The sequence below is a fragment of the Salvia splendens genome, chromosome 8 (assembly GCF_004379255.2).
Source record: "Salvia splendens isolate huo1 chromosome 8, SspV2, whole genome shotgun sequence".
Lineage (NCBI taxonomy): Eukaryota > Viridiplantae > Streptophyta > Magnoliopsida > Lamiales > Lamiaceae > Salvia > Salvia splendens.
The window spans coordinates 5,808,102-5,829,241 of NC_056039.1; the positions used below are offsets into that span (position 1 = coordinate 5,808,102).

Genomic DNA, 21,140 nt, shown 5'->3' on the forward strand with positions numbered 1-21,140 from the left:
AAAAATAGAAATAGTTTCTATTTTAAGTCATCATTTTAAAATAGAAACATTCTAAACCTTTATTTTTGAAAGAGGACCATACAATCTACTAACAATACTTCCACTATTTTTTTCTTTTCATCTTTCTTACTTTATTCATTTTCCTATCTATCTTTCTTACTTTACCAATTATTATCTCTTATTTTACCAATTGTGTATTAAAATCAGTGTCGTTTCAAAAGTTTTTATTTTTCAAGAACGGGTGTAGTACTACTTTATTCTTTTTTCTTACTTTATTATCTCAATATAACTCAATAAATATCAATTTTTAAAATCATATGCCGAAAAGAAGTTGTTCAGTTATAGGGGGAACTGAGAGAATACATCATATTTTAATATTTAAATCCATATTTGGTTGTAAGAGGATAAAAAGCATCTTTCGAAATAGCACATTAGTGTGAGTGTTCAACTTTTTTGGCCAAACCGGACGTAACGAAAAATCAAAATTTTGTGAAAATGAAAATTGAAAACCAAACCGAATTACTCAAAAAATCAAAATTCACTATAAAATCCGAAACAAAAAAAACTGGAATTTATGAATATATCCAAAAATCCAAAAGTCCCATTTTTAACTAGTACGAGTTTTAAGAAACTATTTGACTTTTGTAAATGAAATTGATAGAATAAGTTAGACAAATGTAAGATCCATTTTTATATCTTATTTTTTAATATAATGAGAGTGAACGTTAATGTAATGTGGAGTTTACTTGCCAAAAATAATAAAAGTAAATAAAATTTTTGTTGATGACCGGACAAAAATGATAAAATAGACTTATGGGGGATTATTTATATAGACTAGTCGATTTGTTGCAAAGGATAACAGAGAGCACATTATACAACAAAAAAAAAAGAATTCCAATTGTGTATTGGTTTATTAATTTTCTATTTTTATTTTAATTTAAAATTAAGAAATAAAAAAAGTTATGCAAGAGTGGTGGAGTTGAAGCGAAGAACAAAATTTCAACCGGGAACCGCCTTACCTCGATTGTCAGCACATCACCTTCAGTTTCTCCACTATTTCATTCCGAATCCAATCTGATTGCACCAATAAATCCCAATCTTAAATCTCACCTTAGATGAAGCCAATTAGGCTTCCGGAGCCGCCAGGAAGCCCGAAGCCGATGGGCGGAGTGCCAGACATATTCGATGGCGGCGTTTACGGCGTCGTCCGCCGCGCGGTCGTAATCGGGAACGGTTTTCCGGCGTCGGAGAACCAGAGCATGGGATTGGTTCGAGCACTTGGCTTAAGTGATAAGCAGACGCGCTATGTAATTCTTCAACTTATCTCTACGGATTTCTTTCGGTGTTACTATGAAATAAAAGTACTGAGAAGTTGAGGTCTGGTCTTGTAGTCATAACACATGATTTTTCCGCTGAAGCGTGCGTGCTCTGATCGGCTTAATTGTGGATTATTAGGGGTTGAATTTCTGGATGATGCCATTTAGTGGTTAAAGCAAAGGGTATTGCTGAATTCTGATTTCCGAATTTGGAATTAGAAATGCATCCAACCGTTTGTGTAGATAGGACATGTTGATTGAATGGATAGAATTAATTCCTGTGCATGGATTCAGCTATACTTGCAAACTGGAATATAAAGTTTTTTCATACTTGAATGTTTTTATTCCTCTTTTTTAGACTTTATACGGGAAAGACACTGAATAGATCATTTTTTTATTGGACGATGTTTTCTGGGATAGTTATGATATGAATGGTTTCTGGTCTAAGATTTTAGTTAAGTACTCTGTCCAGGAGTTCATCTTTTTGTCATTTTTTGTTTGAGGTAACACAAAACAATTCAAGCAACATTATCATGTCACATTAAAAAAGTGGTTCTCTCTTTTATTATCCAGAGACTGTTAGTACCTTTTTTGGCTTACCAAATATGCCTCATTTGAGTAGACATGCTAAGAGGTATGCTACCGTGATTTTCTTGTGATGGCACTCTTCCTTATATTACTACTGGCTTCTAGCCTGTACTCATATGAAATCTTGATCCTTGAGCTAAAACAAAAGCTACAGTTGGAAGTTTCTCCATAAGTGATCCAGATTGCTATTATGAGCGCCCATTCTTAAGTTTATGTTAGAAGAACTTCACGTATAAGAACTGATTGTGTTATATTTGTTTGATGCTTATGATATTCAGCGTGTTATGAGACCAACAGGAGGAATCAATGAGTGGCTTCACTGGCTTCCAGTTTCTATCCATAAGAAATTGTACTTTGTCATTAGCCGGATATATTGGTATTCAAATTTTTTAATTACCAGAAGAGGGAGGAAATTGGCACATTTTCCTGCTGGGAATGGCGCTGGTGTGGGCCTGTCATCAGTGTTGGATGCTGATGTAAAAAATATTGTCAAAATGGCTAAGGAGACTTTTGAGAAGTAAGCTCCATGCACTCTCTCTTTCCTTAGAAAACAAAACGCTGCAGAATAGCACTCTCATATAGACTAGTATGGATTTGATATACCTGGTCTATTTTAATCACTGGATTGCACTTTTGCTTCTCACAAACTACAATGGTATGGATGGATTGCTAGATTAAACATGTGCATCTATTCATATTTTAGTGAAGGAAGTTACAACTTATGTGGTTGCCTTTTTGGTGGTGGTTTGATGGATCATGAGAAAAGCTTGTACAGGAAGAATAAAATGGTCACGCTGTCATAAGATAGATAGGATTAGTTTGGTATTTGCTGAAGATAAAATTGATACTCTGTTTTGGATGAAATAAATAACTATATTTTCAATTACCTTCACTTTGGAGTTTGGATATTGGTTAGTTAATGAAACAGTATGGTCATGTTTTCTAGTATTACTTTCACTCACATGTTGGTAAATTAAATATAATATATATACTCATAAAAGAATCTTATTGATTTCAGAGTGATTATTTTTAGTTCCTTTGGTCTAAAGATCTCATAAGACCATTTTTGGTTATGAATATTGATTGAGATAAATAGTTTGGCCTTCAGGATTGATACTGTAAAGTTATTATATTAGCCGGTGGGATGAAATACTTCAGTTGCCATAGTCTGATGTCCCCTGAGGATAATATTTCATACTCCAATATCATTGTCTTAATTCTTTGATACATGAGAAGTAACACTTTGTCTTCTTCCAGGGATGGCCCACTTCTTGTGGTTGCATCTGGCAGAGATACAATTTCAATTGCGAGCTCTATAAAAAGATTGGCATCTGACAACGTGTTTGTTGTCCAGGTTTGTGACCCATATATGGTAGCACTGTAATATTGTTTATATGCAAAATATCACCTGTCACATTCGTAAAATTTGTGAAATTGTTCTGCTAGAAAGATTTCGGTTATTTACTATCTAACTCATCAAACAGAACTAATTTCATGTCACTGACCAAGTTTTATTTTGAAGTGTAATGTTTCATCGTCACTGACTCACTATGTACTTTCTAAATCTGCTTGTTGTTATATGAACAGATAGGTTAGCTCTTTAGTAGTATACTGTATATTAACCTTTAGTTGATCTTATATGTCATAGTCACATTTCTTATCAGGACACTGTAAAATTGTATTAACCTTGACCCAGACAGCTATATGTTTGAAATTTCTGTTCTTTTTGAAGTATCAATAAGTACATACACACTCGCATATATGTAGTATATTACACATTTTAAAGCACACTGTGCTGCATGCAGTTTTTATTTTAATTTGGGAAGAAATGTTTGCATCCATATGTAGACTGTAGTGTCAAATAGTATTTTTATGTCTTTTATTATCCTTTGCCTTATGGAAATAGGATCTCTGACTCCATCATGACTTACATCTTCAGGTTCAGCATCCACGGTCCCATTTGGACAGATTTGATATGGTGATAACCCCAAAACATGATTATTACTCATTGACCCCACAGGCACAGGAACAGGTTCCTCGCTTTCTTCGGAAATGGATAACACCGCATGACCCTCCTGCTGATCATGTCGTAAGTATCCTCACTATATATGTATACCTCCAGTTTCTAGTTCAATTATTATAGTTGGAGCTAACATCGCAGGCATATTCTAATTTCTCAGGTCCTCACAGTAGGAGCACTTCATCAAATAGATTCTGCTGTACTTCGTAGTGAAGCTAATGCCTGGCACCATGAGTTTGCACCTCTGCCTAAGCCATTGCTTGTAGTCAACTTCGGAGGTCCCACAAGTAATTACTCCATCCTGATACTGTGGCGGTCATACTAACAATAAGTTGTACTCCCTCCTTTCCATAATAGATGTCACACTTTTGGGTAGTGGCACGGGATTCTAGGAGATGTTTTTTTGTGTGTTAAGTGGGGAGAGAAAATAGTATATTTATATTAATGTGAGAGAGAACTTTTTTGAAAAGAGGAAATGTGACATCATTTGTGAGACAAACTAAAAAGTAAAGTGAGACATCTATTATGAGACGAAGGGAGTATTCAGATTTTGGGTGACAATTGGATTTTAAATTATCTTTTATTTATTTTTATTCATCATAGTATTGTGATGAGTTCTTTTGCCAAGAGTATGAGCAGTTAGTGAAAAATATTGCATATTTCTTGAGACTTTGAAAATGGAAATTATGCATCTTTTGTACTCACTCCTTGGAAGTTTGAAGTTAGAACAATATCAACCTCCCATCTTCTCCTGTTTCCTTTTGGCACAACTCTTGGGTAGACATGCAGTACGTCTCTTCACTTGTTGGAGAGATTTACTATCGATTATTTTTTACTCCATTTATTAGTTTGTTGGGGGAGGCCCGAGGGTTAAACTAACATACTTTGACAAGCTTTAAAAATAGCACATTTGAAATTTTCATTTTTTTTACCTTTTCAAGACCTGGTTCCTTCTTTTTGTGGCTGTTTCATTGAATTTGTTTCTTTGTAATTTTTCATTTTGCAAGTGATATATTATTTTAAATGATTCTTCATATATGCGGGGTTCTATCTTTTGATAGGGTACTGCAGATATAGCACAGACCTTGCAAAACAGCTGATATCATCCCTTCACAATGTTCTCACAAGCTGTGGAAGTGTCAGGATATCTTTCTCAAGGCGGACACCTGAAAAGGTAAGATAAACTCTAGTGTCAAGTTTTCACCTCTGTTCAAGGAATTGTGGTCCATCCATAATCCTTCTTTCCCCTGATACTCAGCTTATTGTGAGATGGGCTTTCTGTTAACAGGTTTCTAAGTTAGTAAGAAAAGAACTTGGAACTCATCCTAAGATCTACATATGGGATGGTGAAGGTACTTCTCATTCACTGAACATTATGGGTGGTTTATACTTTAAGACTTATTTAACTAATGAGTAAATTTTCATTACCAGGACCTAATCCACATTTGGGACATCTTGCTTGGGCTGATTCTTTTATTATCACGGCTGATTCAGTTAGCATGTTGAGCGAGGCTTGCAGCACCGGGTAAAATGCTTTATAGCAGTTGTTGATGATGTCGGAAACACAAATGACAAATTATTTGACTTGTTATATCGGTGAATCCAGGAAGCCTGTTTATGTTGTTGGAGCTGAACGATGCACTTGGAAACTAGTGGAATTCCATAAGAAGCTAAGGGAAAGAGGCCTGGTCAGACCATTTACAGGTTTTGAGGATGTAAGTAACCAATACCCTTCTCCCATCAAAGAACAAAGAAACCAAAATATTTACTGCAAAAGAAGGAACAGTTTTATGTTTCAGAAACCTGAACTAAATATGGCAGTAGTTGGTCAATATACACACAAGTGGAGGAAAAAAAGAGAGGATATTTATCTGCTGCCCAGGGAGTTTAGCAACTTTACCAAGTTACTATAGTTATATTTCATTTCAATCCGTCAGTCTTGTTTTTACTTGCGAAACTTTTGTTTGTCTACTGACTAAGTGTGGAAGATATTTAGTTTTGGCTTTCTCGTTAGCATGGGCAGAAAGCATCTGTTGACCTTGAAATATTTGGCTTACCTTGTCAATATAGATGTTTGTGGATATTTCATTTCGAATATTGAAAGAAATGAGTGATGAGGCCATGATTCTGGTTGCTAACTTATCTTATTTCTTGGGTTTTTCTTCATTTCAGATGTCAGAAACCTGGGGTTACCCTCCTCTGAACGATACTGCTGAGGCAGCAAGCCGGGTGCATAAAGCACTTGCTGAGCGAGGATGGAGAATACAACCATAAAACCACTTATATACTGTTGCAACATAAATCATCTCCTCAATTTTTTTTCTCCAGTAACATTCCCTTCCATAGAGAAAGATCCACAGATATGTACAGTATGTTTTATGTTTGTTGAGGTCGAGTAGCAGTTACAATAATTTTACCATCTATTGGGTTTTAATACATGTAAAATAATCATTACCTTTATTCATGCGGCCTGTAAATTTTGATGCCTTGAGTAGGCTGTAAAAATGAACAAATTGCAGAGTCAAGTAAAGATTATCTTTGTGAAGGCCTTTGTAATCTTTGGCTCAAGTTTTAAGATATTTGTTAGTATTCACTCCAACCAATTCCATTCACAAACACACAACCAAACCACATTGAAAATAAGTACTTTTTCCTATTTTAGAAGATAAGTAGAGACTTAGAAAAGGGGCTCCAAACTGATTACTATTTCATACATGCAATATTCTTATTTAGTACTGTAGTATTGAAAAGCTCAAGCAAAACTTGACTCCAACAAAAGAAATTGTTGCTCAAACACTAAAATGAATTGAGGAGGCATATTATTTCATTATAGACATGAAAAAGGTAGGAAATAATCAAGGTGGAGCAAGTTGACAACAACTCCATTCCTAGTTGTTTCAAAGAAAACCTACTCTCCCATAATCTCCACACATCAACTGCTCCTCATGCAAGCATGTATATATTGAGCCATAAGCAGTCATAATTTCCAACCTCCAATCTCACATCCTCTCTCCTAATCAAATTAAATCATGGAACGCAGCGGCGAAACAGCCATTAACATCCCGGAATCCAACTCGGCCAAGCACAAGAGCGTCCCCTTGGCCAGTGCCACCACTAAGGCGGTTCCACTTCCACAGCCGGCATGGAAGCGAGGAGTTTCCATCTTCGACTTCATCTTGAGGGTGTGCGCCCTCGTGGCCGCCCTAGCTGCCACTGCCACCATGGGCACCACTGACCAGACTCTTCCCTTCTTCACTCAGTTCTTCCAGTTCCAAGCCAGCTACGACGACCTCCCCACTTTCACGTAAGCCTTTTTGACATTAATTGGTAATTACTCCGACTTAATTACTATTATCATGCATGTTTTGGATTGGAACATTCTAGATTCTTCGTGGTGGCGAATGCTATAGCAAGTGGCTACTTGCTCCTATCCATGCCTTTCTCCATTGTCGCCATTGTTCGCCCCCACGCAGCTGGAGTCAAGCTTCTCCTCCTCATCCTTGATACCGTAAGATCAAATCAAATCGATGGATGATTATGTTTTTTTATACTACTTCCGTCCTTTAAAGATAGCAACTATTTCCATTTTGGTGCGTTTCTTAAAATTAAGCACTTTCTGTTTTATGAAACTTTTAACAACTAAACACTACTAATAATGTGAACCCCACAATTCACTAACACTACTTCAACAATCTTTTCTCTTTCCCTCTTTTACTTTATCAATTGTGCATTGAAACTCGTACCATTTCAAATGTTGCTATTTTAAAGGAGTTAACTAACACGTGCATGAATGCAGGTGGTGATGGCATTCACAACGGCCGCAGCAGCAGCAGCCACGGCCATTGTGTACCTGGCCCACAACGGGAACTCCAACACCAACTGGTTCGCCATCTGCCAGCAGTTCAACGACTTCTGCCAGCGCGTAAGTGGCGCCGTCGTAGGTTCCTTCATAGCTGCTGTCATACTCATCTGCTTGGTTGTGCTCTCTGCCGTCGCTCTTCGCAGGCACTGACATCAACATGTTTCTCTTTGCTTTTGCAAAATCACTCCCTGTGTTCATATCACTGCTGTTTTAAAATATTGTATGCTTTCATTTGTGATTATAAGGACTCTTGTAATTTGGTTTTTCTTAATATCAGTATTTCAACAAATTTGTTGTGTTTCTATTTTAGGTCCTACCCTTTCTGAAAAATTTACATATGCAGCCAAATACTATATAGGCTGGGAAATACTAAGAGCATCTCCAGTAAGACTGGACGTCAAATAGCCCTCACATAGCCTTCACACTGCCACATCATCAGCACTACAGTTCTCCTGCCACATCAGCTTGCCACATCATCTGGACATCAAATAGCCCTCACATAGCCTTCACACTACCTATCCACATCACTAATAACAATTATATAATTTAATTTACACTCGTATCAACATACGGAATTTAATTTACGAGACAAATACGGAAAATTCGAATAATAATATTAAAACTTAAAAAGTACATTAATTTAAAAAAAAAGTACAATAATTTTAAAAAAAGTACAAAAATTAAAAAGTACATTAATTTAAAAAAGTAAAACAAAATCACTCCTCGCCGCCGTCCTCGTCTCCGTCGTCGCCCAGCGCTTCTTCACCGTCGTCGCCGCCGCCTCCGTCGCCACCTACGCCGCGGCTATTCCCGCTGGTGTCCCTCCTCATCGCCTCCAATTCTTCACGCTGGCTCTGGAGCAATACACGAAGAAAATCCTTCACCTCGGGGTCCACCGCCGCTTGGAAGTCGGCTAAGGTCTTCACCATTTGAGCGCGCGTTTGTTGGCGCGCGAAGAATTTGAGCTCCTCGGTAGACCTGCCGAGGGGAGATGTCGAATGGACCCCCTGGGAACTCGGGGTGCCCCCCCTCGCAACCTGTTGCGCCCGCTTTTGGCCAACCGGGCGAGGTCGGCGACCGAACGAACGAGGAGTCGGGACCTCCTGGGCCGTCTCGGGGAGGTATGTCGAACCACTGCTGCTGCTGTTATAATCTCCGGTATAGTTCAGTTTCTGCCTCTTCGGCCAGCCAGCGTCGACGCCTGCCCGGAATTTCTCCGACTTGTTGAGCACAACGTAGCAGTTCCAGTAGGTGAACTCATAGTACTTCTTCTGCGGATCGGGGTAGGCTCTCTCCGCAATCCTCCTGCAGTCTTCCTCTGTTTGGCCACTGGTCTGCATGCGGAGGGCGTTGGCGTACAAACCCGAAAATCGAGAGACGCCAGACCTGATTCGGTCCCAGCACTTCCGGACCTCCTCCCCGGTGCACGGTCTCCCTTCAGGGCAAAATGCCCTGTAGGCTGCGGCTATCTTGGCCCACAAGTTGACGATCCTCTGGTTGTTCGAAACGAGAGGATCGTCGCAGACACTCACCCACGCCTTGGCAACCGCAACGTTCTCCGCGTCCGTCCACTTCCTCCGGCCCCGGATTTCGGTCTCCGGCTGCGACGACTCGCCGACCTTCTTGGCCTTGCCCTTCTTCTTACCCCGCCCTACTCCCTGGCTTTGAATGAGAGTTTCCGGAACCTCGTTCATATCAAAACCCAAGTCCGCCAAGGAGAAGGTCTCCGTATACTGTGCATCCGTTGGGGTCGATGTGTGTGAAGAACTGGTGGAAAAATCAAAAGTCGGCCGATAGGTGTTGTCCCCCCCGTGCGTCCCCTGCGCCGGGGGAATCATCTGCTGCGCCGGTGGAATCATCTGCTGCGTCGGTGGCTGCATCCCGGGTGCCCACCCCGGCATCATCTGCATAGGGGGCTGCATGCCGGGTGCCCACCCCGGCATCATCTGCTGCCACGGGTACATGTTGTAGTACCCGGTCATCGGAGGCCAACCACCTCCCCTAGGAGCCGGGGAAGTATGGGACCCTACCCCGGGAGTCGGGGGCGTCTGAGACCCTACACCGGGAGGCGGGGGAGTCTGAGACCATCCCCCGGGAGTCACTGGAGTACCTTCGTAGTTGTTCTCCATTGCTCGTTATTGATCTTGAACAGAAAGTAAGGTAGAGAGAGTACTCGTTAAAACAAGTGGTGCGAATGAAAATGACGTTCAAAGCGCGTATATATAGTGTTTTCAAAAGAAAAAAAAATAAAAAATAAAATCTGACGCCGGTTTGACGCCGATCCGGGACCCACAATGGCGCCGTGAGGATCGGCGTCGGAACCGGCGTCATCGCGCGAATCGGCATGGCCACGCCGATTTTGACGCCGATTTCGCCGACGCCGGTTCCAATGGTTCGGCGTCAGAACCGGCGTCGGCGAAAAATCGGCGTCGCAATTTTGACGCCGGCATTGGAGATGCTTTAATGGACTTCAGTTGACTTGGGTCAAAATGAATTTTCCCTCCAAAATTAGACAATAGCCCCGCAATAATTTAATTATATAAAAAAATTAAATAAAACATGACGCGACTTAATTAATTTTTGCTAAGCTAACTAACTAATATATAGCAAATAGAGGGAAAACTATGGCATTTCTTTCTTCGACGACTATGAAAATATCTAAAGAGAGGTGAGAAATGTCGAAGAGGAAGGAGAAAGTGAAACCGAACCTGGATGAGCAGATCACCAAACATCTGAATCTGACCGTGCTGCAGAGGATCGATCATTGCGTTCAGGAGATCATTGCCGGCGCTACTCATGTCGCCATCTACGAATTTGACATCGACACTTCGGAGTGGGTATGCTCGTGTGTGTCTATGTTTCTCCACTACTGTGTGGCTGCTGCGTGTTTGTTTCCTGCTAGTGCGCGTTATGTGTCTGCTCTCCGTAGGTGCGCGTGATTTTTCACGTCTCTGTGATCCTCCGCAAGTGTGTGTTTCTATGTGAGAGTTTTTGTGCGTGTGTGTGAGTCTATGTGAGTGAGTGATTATATGTGTGTGTGTGTGTGCGCGCGAGCGCATATGCAAGTATTCCTTGGCGATTGTGCGCAACAAACGACTTTTTTTTATTGGTTCGATGTTTTGCTTTTTCATAGTTTAGATAAGTTTGTTTCGTTTGAGATAGCAATTGTGACAAATTTTGGTTGACAGAGTCGGAAGAATGTTCAAGGCACACTTTTCGTTGTGAAAAGGTGAGTTGTTGGCTTCAAGGAAGTTCTGCCGTTTGATTTTTGTGTAGGAATTGGATGGGGCATATGCAATTATGCAAATCACTATTTCTGTATATCGTGTCTATTTTTGCTGTTTCAGGAATACCGAACCGCACTTCCAATTTCTAGTAATGAATCGTCAAAGCACAGGTTAGGCACTCAACGTTTTGTCCATTGTTGTTAAACAGTTCCAGGTTTTCAGTATCTAGACATATTGGTTGTAGAAGTATAGTACAATGCCAGTATATAGCAACGCATGGACTTAGAAATACGTATATATCTCAATTTCATATTTTCAGTTTAAAAAAAACTAGTTGCACTTGTAGTTAGTAAGCAAGTCAAATTTTGGCTAGCTGCTTGCAATGTAAGACCACCGTAGAACACAAACTACCCCTGTTGTTGTTGTTAGGTCTGTTTATCTTCCTGAGTGTTGAGATTTCCCGACCTCACCAAGATCAACCTTTTATCCAAAGTAGTTATAGTTCAGATAAGCAGATAATGTATATACATGTAATTATTACTGCCCTGCAAAAAGGTAAAAATATTCTACTGTCATGGCTATCAGTATATACTGAATGGCTGGAATGTTGCTATAAGCAGAAAACCTAGTGGAGAGTCTCTGGGGAGATTTTGAGTATGAAGTGCATGGTCCATACGTGTTATACAGAAACCACTGTAAAGAGGTAAATGGAATATGGTTCTATGATACGAAGGAGTGTGAGGAGATTTCAAATCTGTTTGGCAGGTTGGTTTTTTTTATCAATGTTGTGATACTCTTTCTTTGTTGCATTTTGATCTGTTTCTTTTCCTTCTGTGTCATAGTTTAAGATCCTCTTATGAGCAGGTGTGTACTACTTTAGTAAGGAGGTTACATTTTGTTGTAGAATACTTAATGAATATTACGAGGAGCCGACAAAGTTGAAAGTGTCATCAAGAGAAATGTAAGTGTTTAGTCTTCAGTTTTTAATCAAAATAGTACTACCCAAATAACTAAGATGTGGTATTAGTTTGTTGTACTCAATTCTAGTAGTACTATATAGACAGAGTGGTAATCATTAAAGAGCACTGTGCATATCAATGGACCTCATGCATCATTAATTTAGCTTAGAACTCTCAGTACAACTATTTAGTTCTTTATGTATTCTGGAGTTGAATTTTGATGATAAAAACTAGGGTGAATTTTAATCGTGTGTGTTGAAAAGATAGGTGACTATTTTAGTTTGTCATGATTCTGAAACTTTAGCACCCCAAACCCAGGTTGTTCGGAAGGGTTGTTTCTTTTTATGTTAGGATATTTCTTCTGGATACACTTAGAAGTTCCACAATGCCTGTCTTCGATTTTTATGGTTCTATATGAGTATGTTAGATACTTTGGCACTATTTTTTCTACCACAATCATTGATGTTCAATCCCACTTCTGTTATTGATGTATGGCTACTGCAAAAGATAGAGTCTTTCTTGAAACATTGGTCTAGTCATATGGACTGGACCTCCATCAGACTTCTTTTCCTGCTCTGCTTTCTTTCTATCCAGATTTCTGTGAAGACAGAGATGTTTGATTCAATGTTGATTTGCCTTTTTTTTGCGTGAGAAACTGTTTTGAGTAGCTCTCTTCCTATTATCATTTTTCAGAAAAGTTGAAAAGGATGACACCCTAGAGCCATCATCTACTGCTATCGCTAAAGTTGAAAAGGATGATCAATCTTGTGTAAAAATCCCCAGTGTATGGTTTTCCACCCTTAACTCTTATTATTTGACTTTAGCAACTTATTGTGTGATAGCAGGTGTGAAATTTACCAGTAATAGTTGACATGTCAAGTAAGAAGGCAGATTCTTAACTATGTTAGAGTTATTCTTAGGTTCTTTACAATCCGTATAAGAGTAGAAATTATATTTATGTGACTCCCATTATCTGAGCATAATGGATACAATTGTAGTCATGTTATTATTGATGAAAATAGCAAATAGATGCTGCCCTTGAATTTGGAACTTTTCCTCATGTTGAATTTTTTTTTGCAGCTGTCCCAGTCCTCAACAGCTCTTGTTTCTGATCCTCCCACTTCACTACCAGCTCCAGCTCATGTGACATCTCCTACCGTAAAATTTCCCGTTGTTGAAAACTCTGAACCTGAGGTTTCTAAGGCATGCAGGACTGATCTGGTGAAGCCATCTTCATTTTTAAGCCCACGTCCTTCTTCTTCACATGTTATGCCACCCATAACTTCATTTGCTCCCCCTCCACCAACATCTCCTCTCATTTCTCCTGGAAATCTGAAACGGCCTTATGGAACACTTTTACTTCCACTGTTCCCACCACCAACATCCCCACAATCACTCACGCCAACTTATGCTCCTACATACATGCAATTCAGCAGAGAAAAGGTCAGGAAAGCACTTCAATCGCTTATTCAGGTATGTGGTCCACCCGAATATCTCCTCTCACTTCATTCCAATGGGTATGATTTGCTTTAGTCTCCATGGATGTCCAACTCTTGTATCATTTTGTTTACATGGCATCTTCTGCTATGTCATTTCTCATTTGGTTAAACAAAATTCTGCTAAACAGTAACAGCCATTTTCGAGCTTGATGTTTGTGGATTTCTGTATAGGACAATCAATTCATCGAGATTGTTTACAGAGCTGTGATGAATGCAACTGAAGATTGATGGATTGTGTATCTTCTTAAAAGGGTGGGGAGTTTACTAGTCTGCAGTCGATATACTGCGTAAAATGTTGGGTTTTTGGATGCATGAAGGGAGGGGAGAGTATTAGCATATGAGTACTTGTTTTGTCTCAGTTTTGAATGAAATCTTGAGTTTGTGTAAATTCCAAACCACCTTATCACACTTTCTATATACTCCATCTTTGATCTTTCAAATTGTTCAACCTGCTTTTACTTTGCGGATTCAGATCATCAATATTACACTAATGCATAATCATGTAGTGGTAACTAAACAAAGATATGCTATCGACTTTTAAATTTTTCGTTCTACAAAAAACGCTAGTATGTTTTTTTTAAAATTCTAATACTAGGATTAAAATTTCACCATCAGTTTTGTAAACTCGCCGCAATCCCGTTTTGGATTTGCGTAGCTTGCCAATTTATGCCAAAAATATGATCTTTAAACAAATACTCCTTACTATGGAAAAATCCCTTTTTTCGTATGATAAAATTCATACTATTCTCGTCTCTTGAGATTTATGAATCCAATTAATAATTTAATCGTTTTAAACTATAGTCAATCTATATATACAGAATTACTATATTATGCTCTGAATATTACTATCTACTACTCCACTATATTGTTATTAATACTAATTTATCAATAATAACGATAAATAATTCTTGAGAATATTTTTATAAATAAAATAGAGAAAATTGAGATAGCTAAACAAAAGTCTTTTTCCGGAACAGCAGCAGTCAACCAAACCCATATAACTAAATTTAGGGTTTATGAAGAGGAGGCCAAACCAAAGCCCTAACTGAAACTTCATCAAACAATGACCGCGCTGAGCTCCAAGAAAATTTTGCAAGAAAAGAACACAAACGACCCCAACTCAATTACCTCTCTTACTCTCACTCATAAAGCCCTTACTGATGTAATTCTCCTTATGTTTTCTTATTGAAATCAGTTTAATTTCTGGTACATTTATTTTTATATTTATTGGCTGTGGTGCTTTGCTAGGTTTCGTGTTTGGGTGAATTCAAAAATCTGGAAAGATTGGATCTTGGTTTCAATAACTTGACTTCGCTTGAGGTAGTTAAACGCACTCAAACTTAATGTACTCCACAAATAACAGTGAGGATATTTTCTGAGTTTTCTTCTTGGAATTTCAGGGTTTAAAGTCATGTACCAATTTGAAGTGGTTATCAGTTGTGCAGAATAAGCTTGAGAGCTTGAAGGGCATTGATGGCCTAAATAAACTCACTGTAGGTGTTCTATGTGTAATTTCACATTTTTTGGAGCCTAAATATGTTGACTGCCGGTACCAGTTTATGCCGTGAATCCCTGTTTTATAATCATGGAGCATCATTTTTTAATAGTTTATTGGAACTCAGCTGAATTGTTGCATACCAGTGTTTTATTACTTTGTCATGATTAAATTTGGAGAGTGGTTAATTAATTGATAAGGCTTTTACTTTTTGTAGTATGGTTGAACTTTCATTCTTGAACCTGTATGCCAGAATTCAGATTATGACTAGATTACATGTTGTATACTTTGTCCAAATGTGGTTCGATAACTTTTCTGTGAAGGTCCATTATTCCGGTTTAGTGTTGAAAATATGACTTGATGGAGTTTGAATCTCTGGTTTAGGTACTAAATGCTGGCAAAAACAAGCTTAAGTCAATGGATGACGTAAAATCTATCTCAAGTCTGCGGGCGCTAATTTTGAATGGTAGGTCTTTGGTAGGAAGTTTGTTGCCTCATGTAAGTAACACTGCAATAGGAGTATTTTCATGTGAAGTGCTGACAGTTTTTTGCTCCTCATGTCGCAGACAATGAAATCACTTCAGTTTGCAAGCTAGATCAGATGAAAGAGTTGAACACTCTAGGTACATGCTTCGATCACTGTAACAGAAGATGAAATTCTGCCCTATTTGATGTTTTAGCCTATGTTGACTCTTGATGTTTTAAGTTTACATATGTTTTTCCTGACTAATATACGTCTGCAGTATTGTCCAGGAACCCAATCAGTTCGCTTGGTGAATCTTTGGTTAAACTGAAATCAATCACCAAAGTATGCTCTTGATAAATTGAGTATCTTTAAAACCAAACAGTAGAGAACACAAGGGATCTTACAAAGCCATTTTTTGTTACAGCTTTCTCTTTCTAACTGCCAACTGCAAAAAATTGATTCATCTCTTAGATCCTGCCTGGAGTTGAAGGAGCTTCGTTTAGCTCACAATGAAATTATGGTATGATACATATCCGCTACCAGAATGCTCATGTTGTTGACTTTTCATTATGATTTTTCCGAGCCACTTGGTCCTAAATAAAGTGTTAATGCTGTTATTTTGTTGTTCTTTCAGACTATTCCTGATGAGCTCGGGCATTTGGTGAGACTTCAGAATCTAGACTTGGGGAACAATTTGATTGCAAGATGGGTGAATCTTAAGGTGACACAATGTCCTTAATCGTGTTTTGCTTTTCTTATAGTATATGATAAGCTCTCCACCGGTCTTAAATTCATTATTTCGACGCCAGGTGCTTTCCTCATTAGTTAATTTGACAAATTTGAATCTGCAAGGAAACCCTCTTGCTGAAAAGGAAAATTTGCTAAAGAAAGTAAGGTCTTTTGCCTGTAATAAGCTCTTTTGTGTTTGTGTGTATGTCTACCATCAAACTTCTCTAATGGCAGTATAACCAACACTTTTATCAGGTCAAAAAGCTATTGCCAAATTTGCACGTCTTCAATGCTAGACCAATCGACAAAATAGCTGCAAAAGTTGTGCCTGAAATTGGTGCTGGCTTATCAGTTGAGGCAGGTAATAAGCCGAATCTCCAAAGTGAAGATAAAATAGATCAGCCAATAAGAAACAAGAAGTCAAACAAAGCTCATCCTCCGAGTGAAGGTACGGATGATCTGGGCTCGAGGAATAAGAGGAAAGAACTACAAGATGAAAAAGGTATGGATAACGCTGAGAATGCCAATATGTCAGCCAAGAAAGAGAAGAAAAGGTCGAAGTTGCAACAGGATGAAATCAATAATGTGGAGGCTTTCAACGTCAACCATGAGGAAGCAAATGATGTAAAGCACAAGAAGAAGAAATCAAGAAAAACATCCGAAGTAGATACCATAAATAACACTAACTGTGCAGAAATGGATCTTTTACCAACGGTTGCTCCTGAGAACCCCACAGAGGCTGCTGACAGTAAGCTGGATCGCAAAATGGATCAAGGCACCGATGATATGAGCGTGGTGGTAACTTACCCAACCAAGAAGAAGAACAAGAAGAAACGTGACGCTGTTCCTGATTTGCTTGAGCTGTCAAAGGTTGATGATATCGGGTTAGGAGGGCCTTCAGCTTGGGGCGTGTAAGTTGTTCGTGGCTTATTGGGGTGATAATCTATGTTTGTTAGAGCATACTGCACGCTTATTATCTCCATCAGGTTACTTTTGTCAAGCAAAAAATCCTATATAGATCTCCTGTGATCCTGTTAGTTTGATGATAGGTGGTGCTGGTGATGCTGATGATGACATACTGAATTATCAGAATTCTATTGTTTCTTCCTTGTATTATGCTATGTTTTTTTGGACAAATGTACTATGTTATGTAAAAACTCTGAATGTTAACCTTTATTTTTCGATCAATCTAGACATGATTTTGGAGTACCTTTTTTAGTTTGAAATTCTACGTGTGGAGAAAGTTGAATTCGCCTATATTTCTTTTGTTATGAAAAACTGGGTGAAATAAAGCCACTCCTATGTTACAATAACCTTAATTTTTGAAGCTGGTTAATTTTCTAGGTACTATGTATTCATAAATTGTTAACTCTAGTTAATTTAAGAAAATCAAACATTTTGACCTTATTCTATTTCTTTTCTTAATCCTTTTCTTTTCTTGGATTCAGTTTTCGGTAAAAGATAAATCTCTGATTCACTGTTTTTTTAAATATTATTCAACACACAAACAATGTTTTCCACACACTGAAGAAAAGGTTGTAGGAAAGAAAAGTTTATTTTAATGTTTAGGGCATCTCCAGTGGCTTTCGCCCAGCAATAGTCCAGCCACAAACTCCTCCTGCCACATCATCAGCACTAAAAATCTTCCTGCCACATCATCTTGACAAACAAATAGTCCAACAATAGCTTAGCCACATCACCCCTAATTATATAAAACATCCTGCTTGGAGGAGGTCGGCTTCATCGTGCGGGACCCCATTTCGTACGTTGGGGGCGGTTATGCCGTGGCTTGAACCGGCTTCATTATCGTCGTTGGCCCAACTAGTCAGTCGCACACCTTCATCTTCGACAATCATGTTGTGCATGATAATACAGGCGTACATTATATCAGCAATGCAGTCGATATGCCACAAATGCGTTGGACCCCTAATTGCCGCCCATCGAGACTGGAGCCAAATGCGCGCTCCACGTCCTTGCGCGCCGACTCCTGGCGTTCCGCAAAGTAGGCCTTCCTCTCATCCGATGCGCATCTGATCGTCTTCACAAAGACGGGCCACCTAGGGTATATCCCATCCGCCAAGTAGTAGCCCATATCATGCTGGGTCCCGTTGGCGAAAAAACTGATGGCCGGACCGACGCCCTGGCACTGCTCGTTGAAAAGGGGCGACGAGTTGAGGACGTTGAGGTCGTTGTTCGACCCGGCTATCCCAAAATACGCATGCCAAATCCATAGCCGGTAGTCAGCAACGGCCTCCAGGATCATCGTGAGATTCTTTCCCTTGTAGCCGGTCGTGTAGAACCCCTTCCAGGCAGCAGGACAATTCTTCCACTCTCAATGAATACAATCTATGATGCCTAACATACCTAGGAACCCATGCTTCTCCCCGCGCATCTGCATTAGATACTGGCAGTCTTCGCGAGTAGGGCTTCGAATGTACTGATCACGGAAAATTTCAATCACGCCTTGACAGAAATACTTCATACATTCAAGGGCAGTCGACTCACCGATGTGGAGGTACTCGTCCCACATGTCTCCCGCGCCTCCGTAGGCCAACTGCGTGATTGCCGCAATGCACTTTTGAATAGGTGTGTGGTCGGGTATGCCAGCCGCATCGTGCCTGAAGTGGAAATACAGATATCGCTGCTCCAAGGCGTTAACAATACGCATAAACAGGGCTCTGCTCATCCTAAAACGGCGCCTGAAATGGTTGTCGTTGAACCGCGGCTCCTGTGCGAAGTAGTCTGCGTATAGGCGCTGATGTGCAGCTACGTGATCACGTTCAATCACTGTTCGGCGGTGGACAACTGGTCGTGGTCGAGGTCGAGGTACCGCAGGCTGCAAGGCCCTCTGCAGCAGCCGATCAATCTCACGGTTCGTATAGGCCTCTAACGCTTCGTTCATTCGACGATCGTACTCCTCATCATCCCCACCACTACTACCAACGTTGCTCATTTCCCGTTGTTAATCTTGTACAGAAATTAAGATAGAGAGAGCACTCGTTAAAACAAGTGGTGCAAATGAAAATGACGTGCAAATCGCGTATATATAGTGTTTCAAAAATTAAAAAAAAAAACATTAAATTCGCTCGCCGATTGTTCGCCGGTCCTGAGCCTGCAATGGCGGCGAGCGCTCACGAATCGGCCAGAGCTCGCCGATTTTTTCGCCGAAATGACGCTCACCGGTTCCAATGGTTCGGCGAGCGGACCGGCGAGCGCCGAAAATCGGCTAGCCGGCCCACTCGCCGCCATTGGAGATGCTCTTATTAAGTGTTAAAACGAAAAAGAGGAATTGTCAATATATCTTGACCCTGACGTGGCTAAAAAAGCTAAACACGTGTCGAATATAGGAGTAAGTGCCTTTCTCTTTAGATAAATTAAAATGAAATAAGAAATAAAATAAAATGGAATAAGAAAAAAAACAATGCGTCGAATATAAGAGCATCCACAACGGTGGACGGACGGCGTCCGTCCGTCCGTGCCGCTGGCAAGGACGAGCTCCACTGCTGCTGCGCTCTTGCCGCTGGCACGGACGTGCTCTTAGCTAAGAGCACGTCCGTGCCAGCGGCAAGAGCGCGAGGCGTCGACGTGGCATGCTCTGATTGGCTCGTTGATTTATCATTTTTTTATTATTTTTTTAAAATCGAAAAAATCTGAAAAATTCAAAATTAATAAAAAAAATATTTTCCCACTTCCTAATAAAATATATCCCTTTTTTTTCCACACTTTTAATTTATTTTTTTCATTATTTTTACCCCAAAATTCATACTTTCATCTATAAATAGTCTCATTTCAAACACAAAAAAGGACACTATACCAAACAACTCTCTCAATCTCAAATTTTAGGATTTTAATTATATAATTTTTAATTTTGAGGAGTCTAATTATGTAATTTTTAGTATTTTAATTATGTAATTTTTAATTTTTAGGATTTTAATTATGTCATTTTTATTTTATTTGTCATTTGTAATATTATGTAGGTTTTTTTAATGAATTTTAATATTATGGAAATGTTTTTGTTTAATTGAATTTTAAATTGAATTGTGCTCGTTCTTGCGGAAGAGTACAGCTGTGGGTGTTGTGCTCTTGCCAGAGAGCATGCAGAAAAAGTGGGTGCCCACAACCGTGCTCTCTGGCAAGAGCACGGTTGTGGATGCTCTAAGAGTGCGGAGTACCCTTCTCTTTAGATAAGAAAAAATAAAGAGAAATAAGAAAATGAAAAATCAATTTGTTGAGAGTGGGATTTGAACCCACGCCCTTTCGGACCAGAACCTTAATCTGGCGCCTTTGACCAACTCGGCCATCTCAACTCTTGAAATGAAATCTGTGTTTTAAGTATCCATATTTATGAAACCCATTGAAATATGTGAAGCAGAACTAACTCAGTAATATATTGAGTTAGTTGCCAAAATAAAATACACCAACTTTAATCACTTTAACTCAGTAATATATTGAGTTAGTATCCTTTTTTTTTAAAATATTACCATGAAATAAAAACTACTCACAAATCAAAATTATTTTGATAAAATAAAATGATGTGTCAATCATATCAACATCGTTTTGGTCACTTCCTATTCAAAATTTTGATAATGTAAATTTATTTAAATAATGAAGTTGTAATATTTTTCTCGATGGAATGAACTTATTAATATTAATATGTCATAAATTAAAAAGTGTAGCGTTCAAGTGCATTAAATATAAGTTTTAAGTTAGATTAGGGTAACCCAAAATGAGCTAACTATTCCGAATTTTATGTCTGAGCCCTTTTAATTAGATTAAAATCAAGTCGACTAGGGCAAGGCTATAGTATCAATTGATTTTATTAAAAATAAAATAACAATACAATTTTTTTGTTTTGTTTTAAAATCTCAAAGTGTGGCCTCATCGTGCCCAATCGCTATTCTTATATATTTGGCAATCAGTTTAATATAATTATTTTATTCAGAAATGAGCTAATACATAAACGTAGACTTGGAAAAATT

The 21,140-nt window shown here is 39.0% G+C and overlaps 4 protein-coding genes and 1 non-coding gene across 7 annotated transcripts; 4 read left to right on the top strand and 1 right to left on the bottom strand.

The window, feature by feature from the left end:
• The first annotated feature begins 950 nt into the window (after window positions 1–950).
• On the top strand, window positions 951–6,480 carry LOC121743999 (mitochondrial fission protein ELM1-like). Its single transcript, XM_042137432.1, has 10 exons — window positions 951–1,307; window positions 2,183–2,421; window positions 3,162–3,258; window positions 3,844–3,993; window positions 4,085–4,211; window positions 4,986–5,098; window positions 5,213–5,276; window positions 5,356–5,449; window positions 5,531–5,639; window positions 6,097–6,480. The coding sequence occupies exons 1-10, from the start codon at window positions 1,116–1,118 to the stop codon at window positions 6,196–6,198; spliced, it is 1,287 nt and encodes a 428-aa protein (XP_041993366.1). The 5' UTR covers window positions 951–1,115; the 3' UTR covers window positions 6,199–6,480.
• A 419-nt stretch (window positions 6,481–6,899) lies between these two features.
• Window positions 6,900–8,057, top strand: LOC121744001 (casparian strip membrane protein 2-like). Its single transcript, XM_042137435.1, has 3 exons — window positions 6,900–7,228; window positions 7,309–7,432; window positions 7,721–8,057. Exons 1-3 carry the CDS (start codon window positions 6,954–6,956, stop codon window positions 7,934–7,936), a joined length of 615 nt encoding a protein of 204 aa, XP_041993369.1. The 5' UTR covers window positions 6,900–6,953; the 3' UTR covers window positions 7,937–8,057.
• A 2,378-nt stretch (window positions 8,058–10,435) lies between these two features.
• Window positions 10,436–13,911, top strand: LOC121744334 (mRNA-decapping enzyme-like protein). 3 transcript variants are annotated; one of them, XM_042137848.1, is made up of 8 exons: window positions 10,436–10,623; window positions 10,975–11,015; window positions 11,134–11,183; window positions 11,634–11,778; window positions 11,918–11,974; window positions 12,666–12,756; window positions 13,053–13,445; window positions 13,643–13,911. In XM_042137848.1, the coding sequence occupies exons 1-8, from the start codon at window positions 10,462–10,464 to the stop codon at window positions 13,697–13,699; spliced, it is 996 nt and encodes a 331-aa protein (XP_041993782.1). In that variant the 5' UTR covers window positions 10,436–10,461; the 3' UTR covers window positions 13,700–13,911. The 3 variants fall into 3 exon arrangements, with proteins under 3 accessions (XP_041993782.1, XP_041993781.1, XP_041993783.1); XM_042137847.1 differs by lacking the exon at window positions 13,643–13,911 and having other exon boundaries at window positions 13,053–13,629; XM_042137849.1 differs by lacking the exon at window positions 13,643–13,911 and having other exon boundaries at window positions 10,592–10,715; window positions 10,975–11,183; window positions 13,053–13,629.
• Window positions 13,912–14,460: 549 nt separating this feature from the next.
• Window positions 14,461–17,370, top strand: LOC121745314 (protein phosphatase 1 regulatory subunit 7). The gene is made up of 10 exons (XM_042139164.1): window positions 14,461–14,633; window positions 14,720–14,791; window positions 14,872–14,964; window positions 15,351–15,432; window positions 15,533–15,589; window positions 15,710–15,774; window positions 15,857–15,952; window positions 16,067–16,153; window positions 16,242–16,322; window positions 16,417–17,370. The coding sequence occupies exons 1-10, from the start codon at window positions 14,535–14,537 to the stop codon at window positions 17,074–17,076; spliced, it is 1,392 nt and encodes a 463-aa protein (XP_041995098.1). The 5' UTR covers window positions 14,461–14,534; the 3' UTR covers window positions 17,077–17,370.
• A 3,017-nt stretch (window positions 17,371–20,387) lies between these two features.
• On the bottom strand, window positions 20,388–20,468 carry TRNAL-AAG. The gene has a single exon. It is a non-coding gene; the product is annotated as a tRNA-Leu (tRNA).
• Window positions 20,469–21,140: the final 672 nt, after the last annotated feature.

Bases quoted from the DNA above. Each gene is read 5' to 3' on its own strand.
- LOC121745314 (XM_042139164.1), top strand. From the start codon at position 14,535: ATGACCGCGCTGAGCTCCAAGAAAATTTTGCAAGAAAAGAACACAAAC. The intron at 15,775-15,856 runs GTATGCTCTTGA...TTTTTGTTACAG, and splicing joins AACTGAAATCAATCACCAAA to CTTTCTCTTTCTAACTGCCA. The intron at 16,154-16,241 runs GTGACACAATGT...TTTCGACGCCAG, and splicing joins CAAGATGGGTGAATCTTAAG to GTGCTTTCCTCATTAGTTAA.
- LOC121743999 (XM_042137432.1), top strand. From the start codon at position 1,116: ATGAAGCCAATTAGGCTTCCGGAGCCGCCAGGAAGCCCGAAGCCGATG. The intron at 3,994-4,084 runs GTAAGTATCCTC...CTAATTTCTCAG, and splicing joins ACCCTCCTGCTGATCATGTC to GTCCTCACAGTAGGAGCACT. The intron at 4,212-4,985 runs GTAATTACTCCA...ATCTTTTGATAG, and splicing joins CAACTTCGGAGGTCCCACAA to GGTACTGCAGATATAGCACA.
- LOC121744001 (XM_042137435.1), top strand. From the start codon at position 6,954: ATGGAACGCAGCGGCGAAACAGCCATTAACATCCCGGAATCCAACTCG. The intron at 7,229-7,308 runs GTAAGCCTTTTT...GGAACATTCTAG, and splicing joins GACGACCTCCCCACTTTCAC to ATTCTTCGTGGTGGCGAATG. The intron at 7,433-7,720 runs GTAAGATCAAAT...GCATGAATGCAG, and splicing joins TCCTCCTCATCCTTGATACC to GTGGTGATGGCATTCACAAC.
- LOC121744334 (XM_042137847.1), top strand. From the start codon at position 10,462: ATGTCGAAGAGGAAGGAGAAAGTGAAACCGAACCTGGATGAGCAGATC. The intron at 11,016-11,133 runs GTGAGTTGTTGG...TTGCTGTTTCAG, and splicing joins ACACTTTTCGTTGTGAAAAG to GAATACCGAACCGCACTTCC. The intron at 11,975-12,665 runs GTAAGTGTTTAG...ATCATTTTTCAG, and splicing joins AAAGTGTCATCAAGAGAAAT to AAAAGTTGAAAAGGATGACA.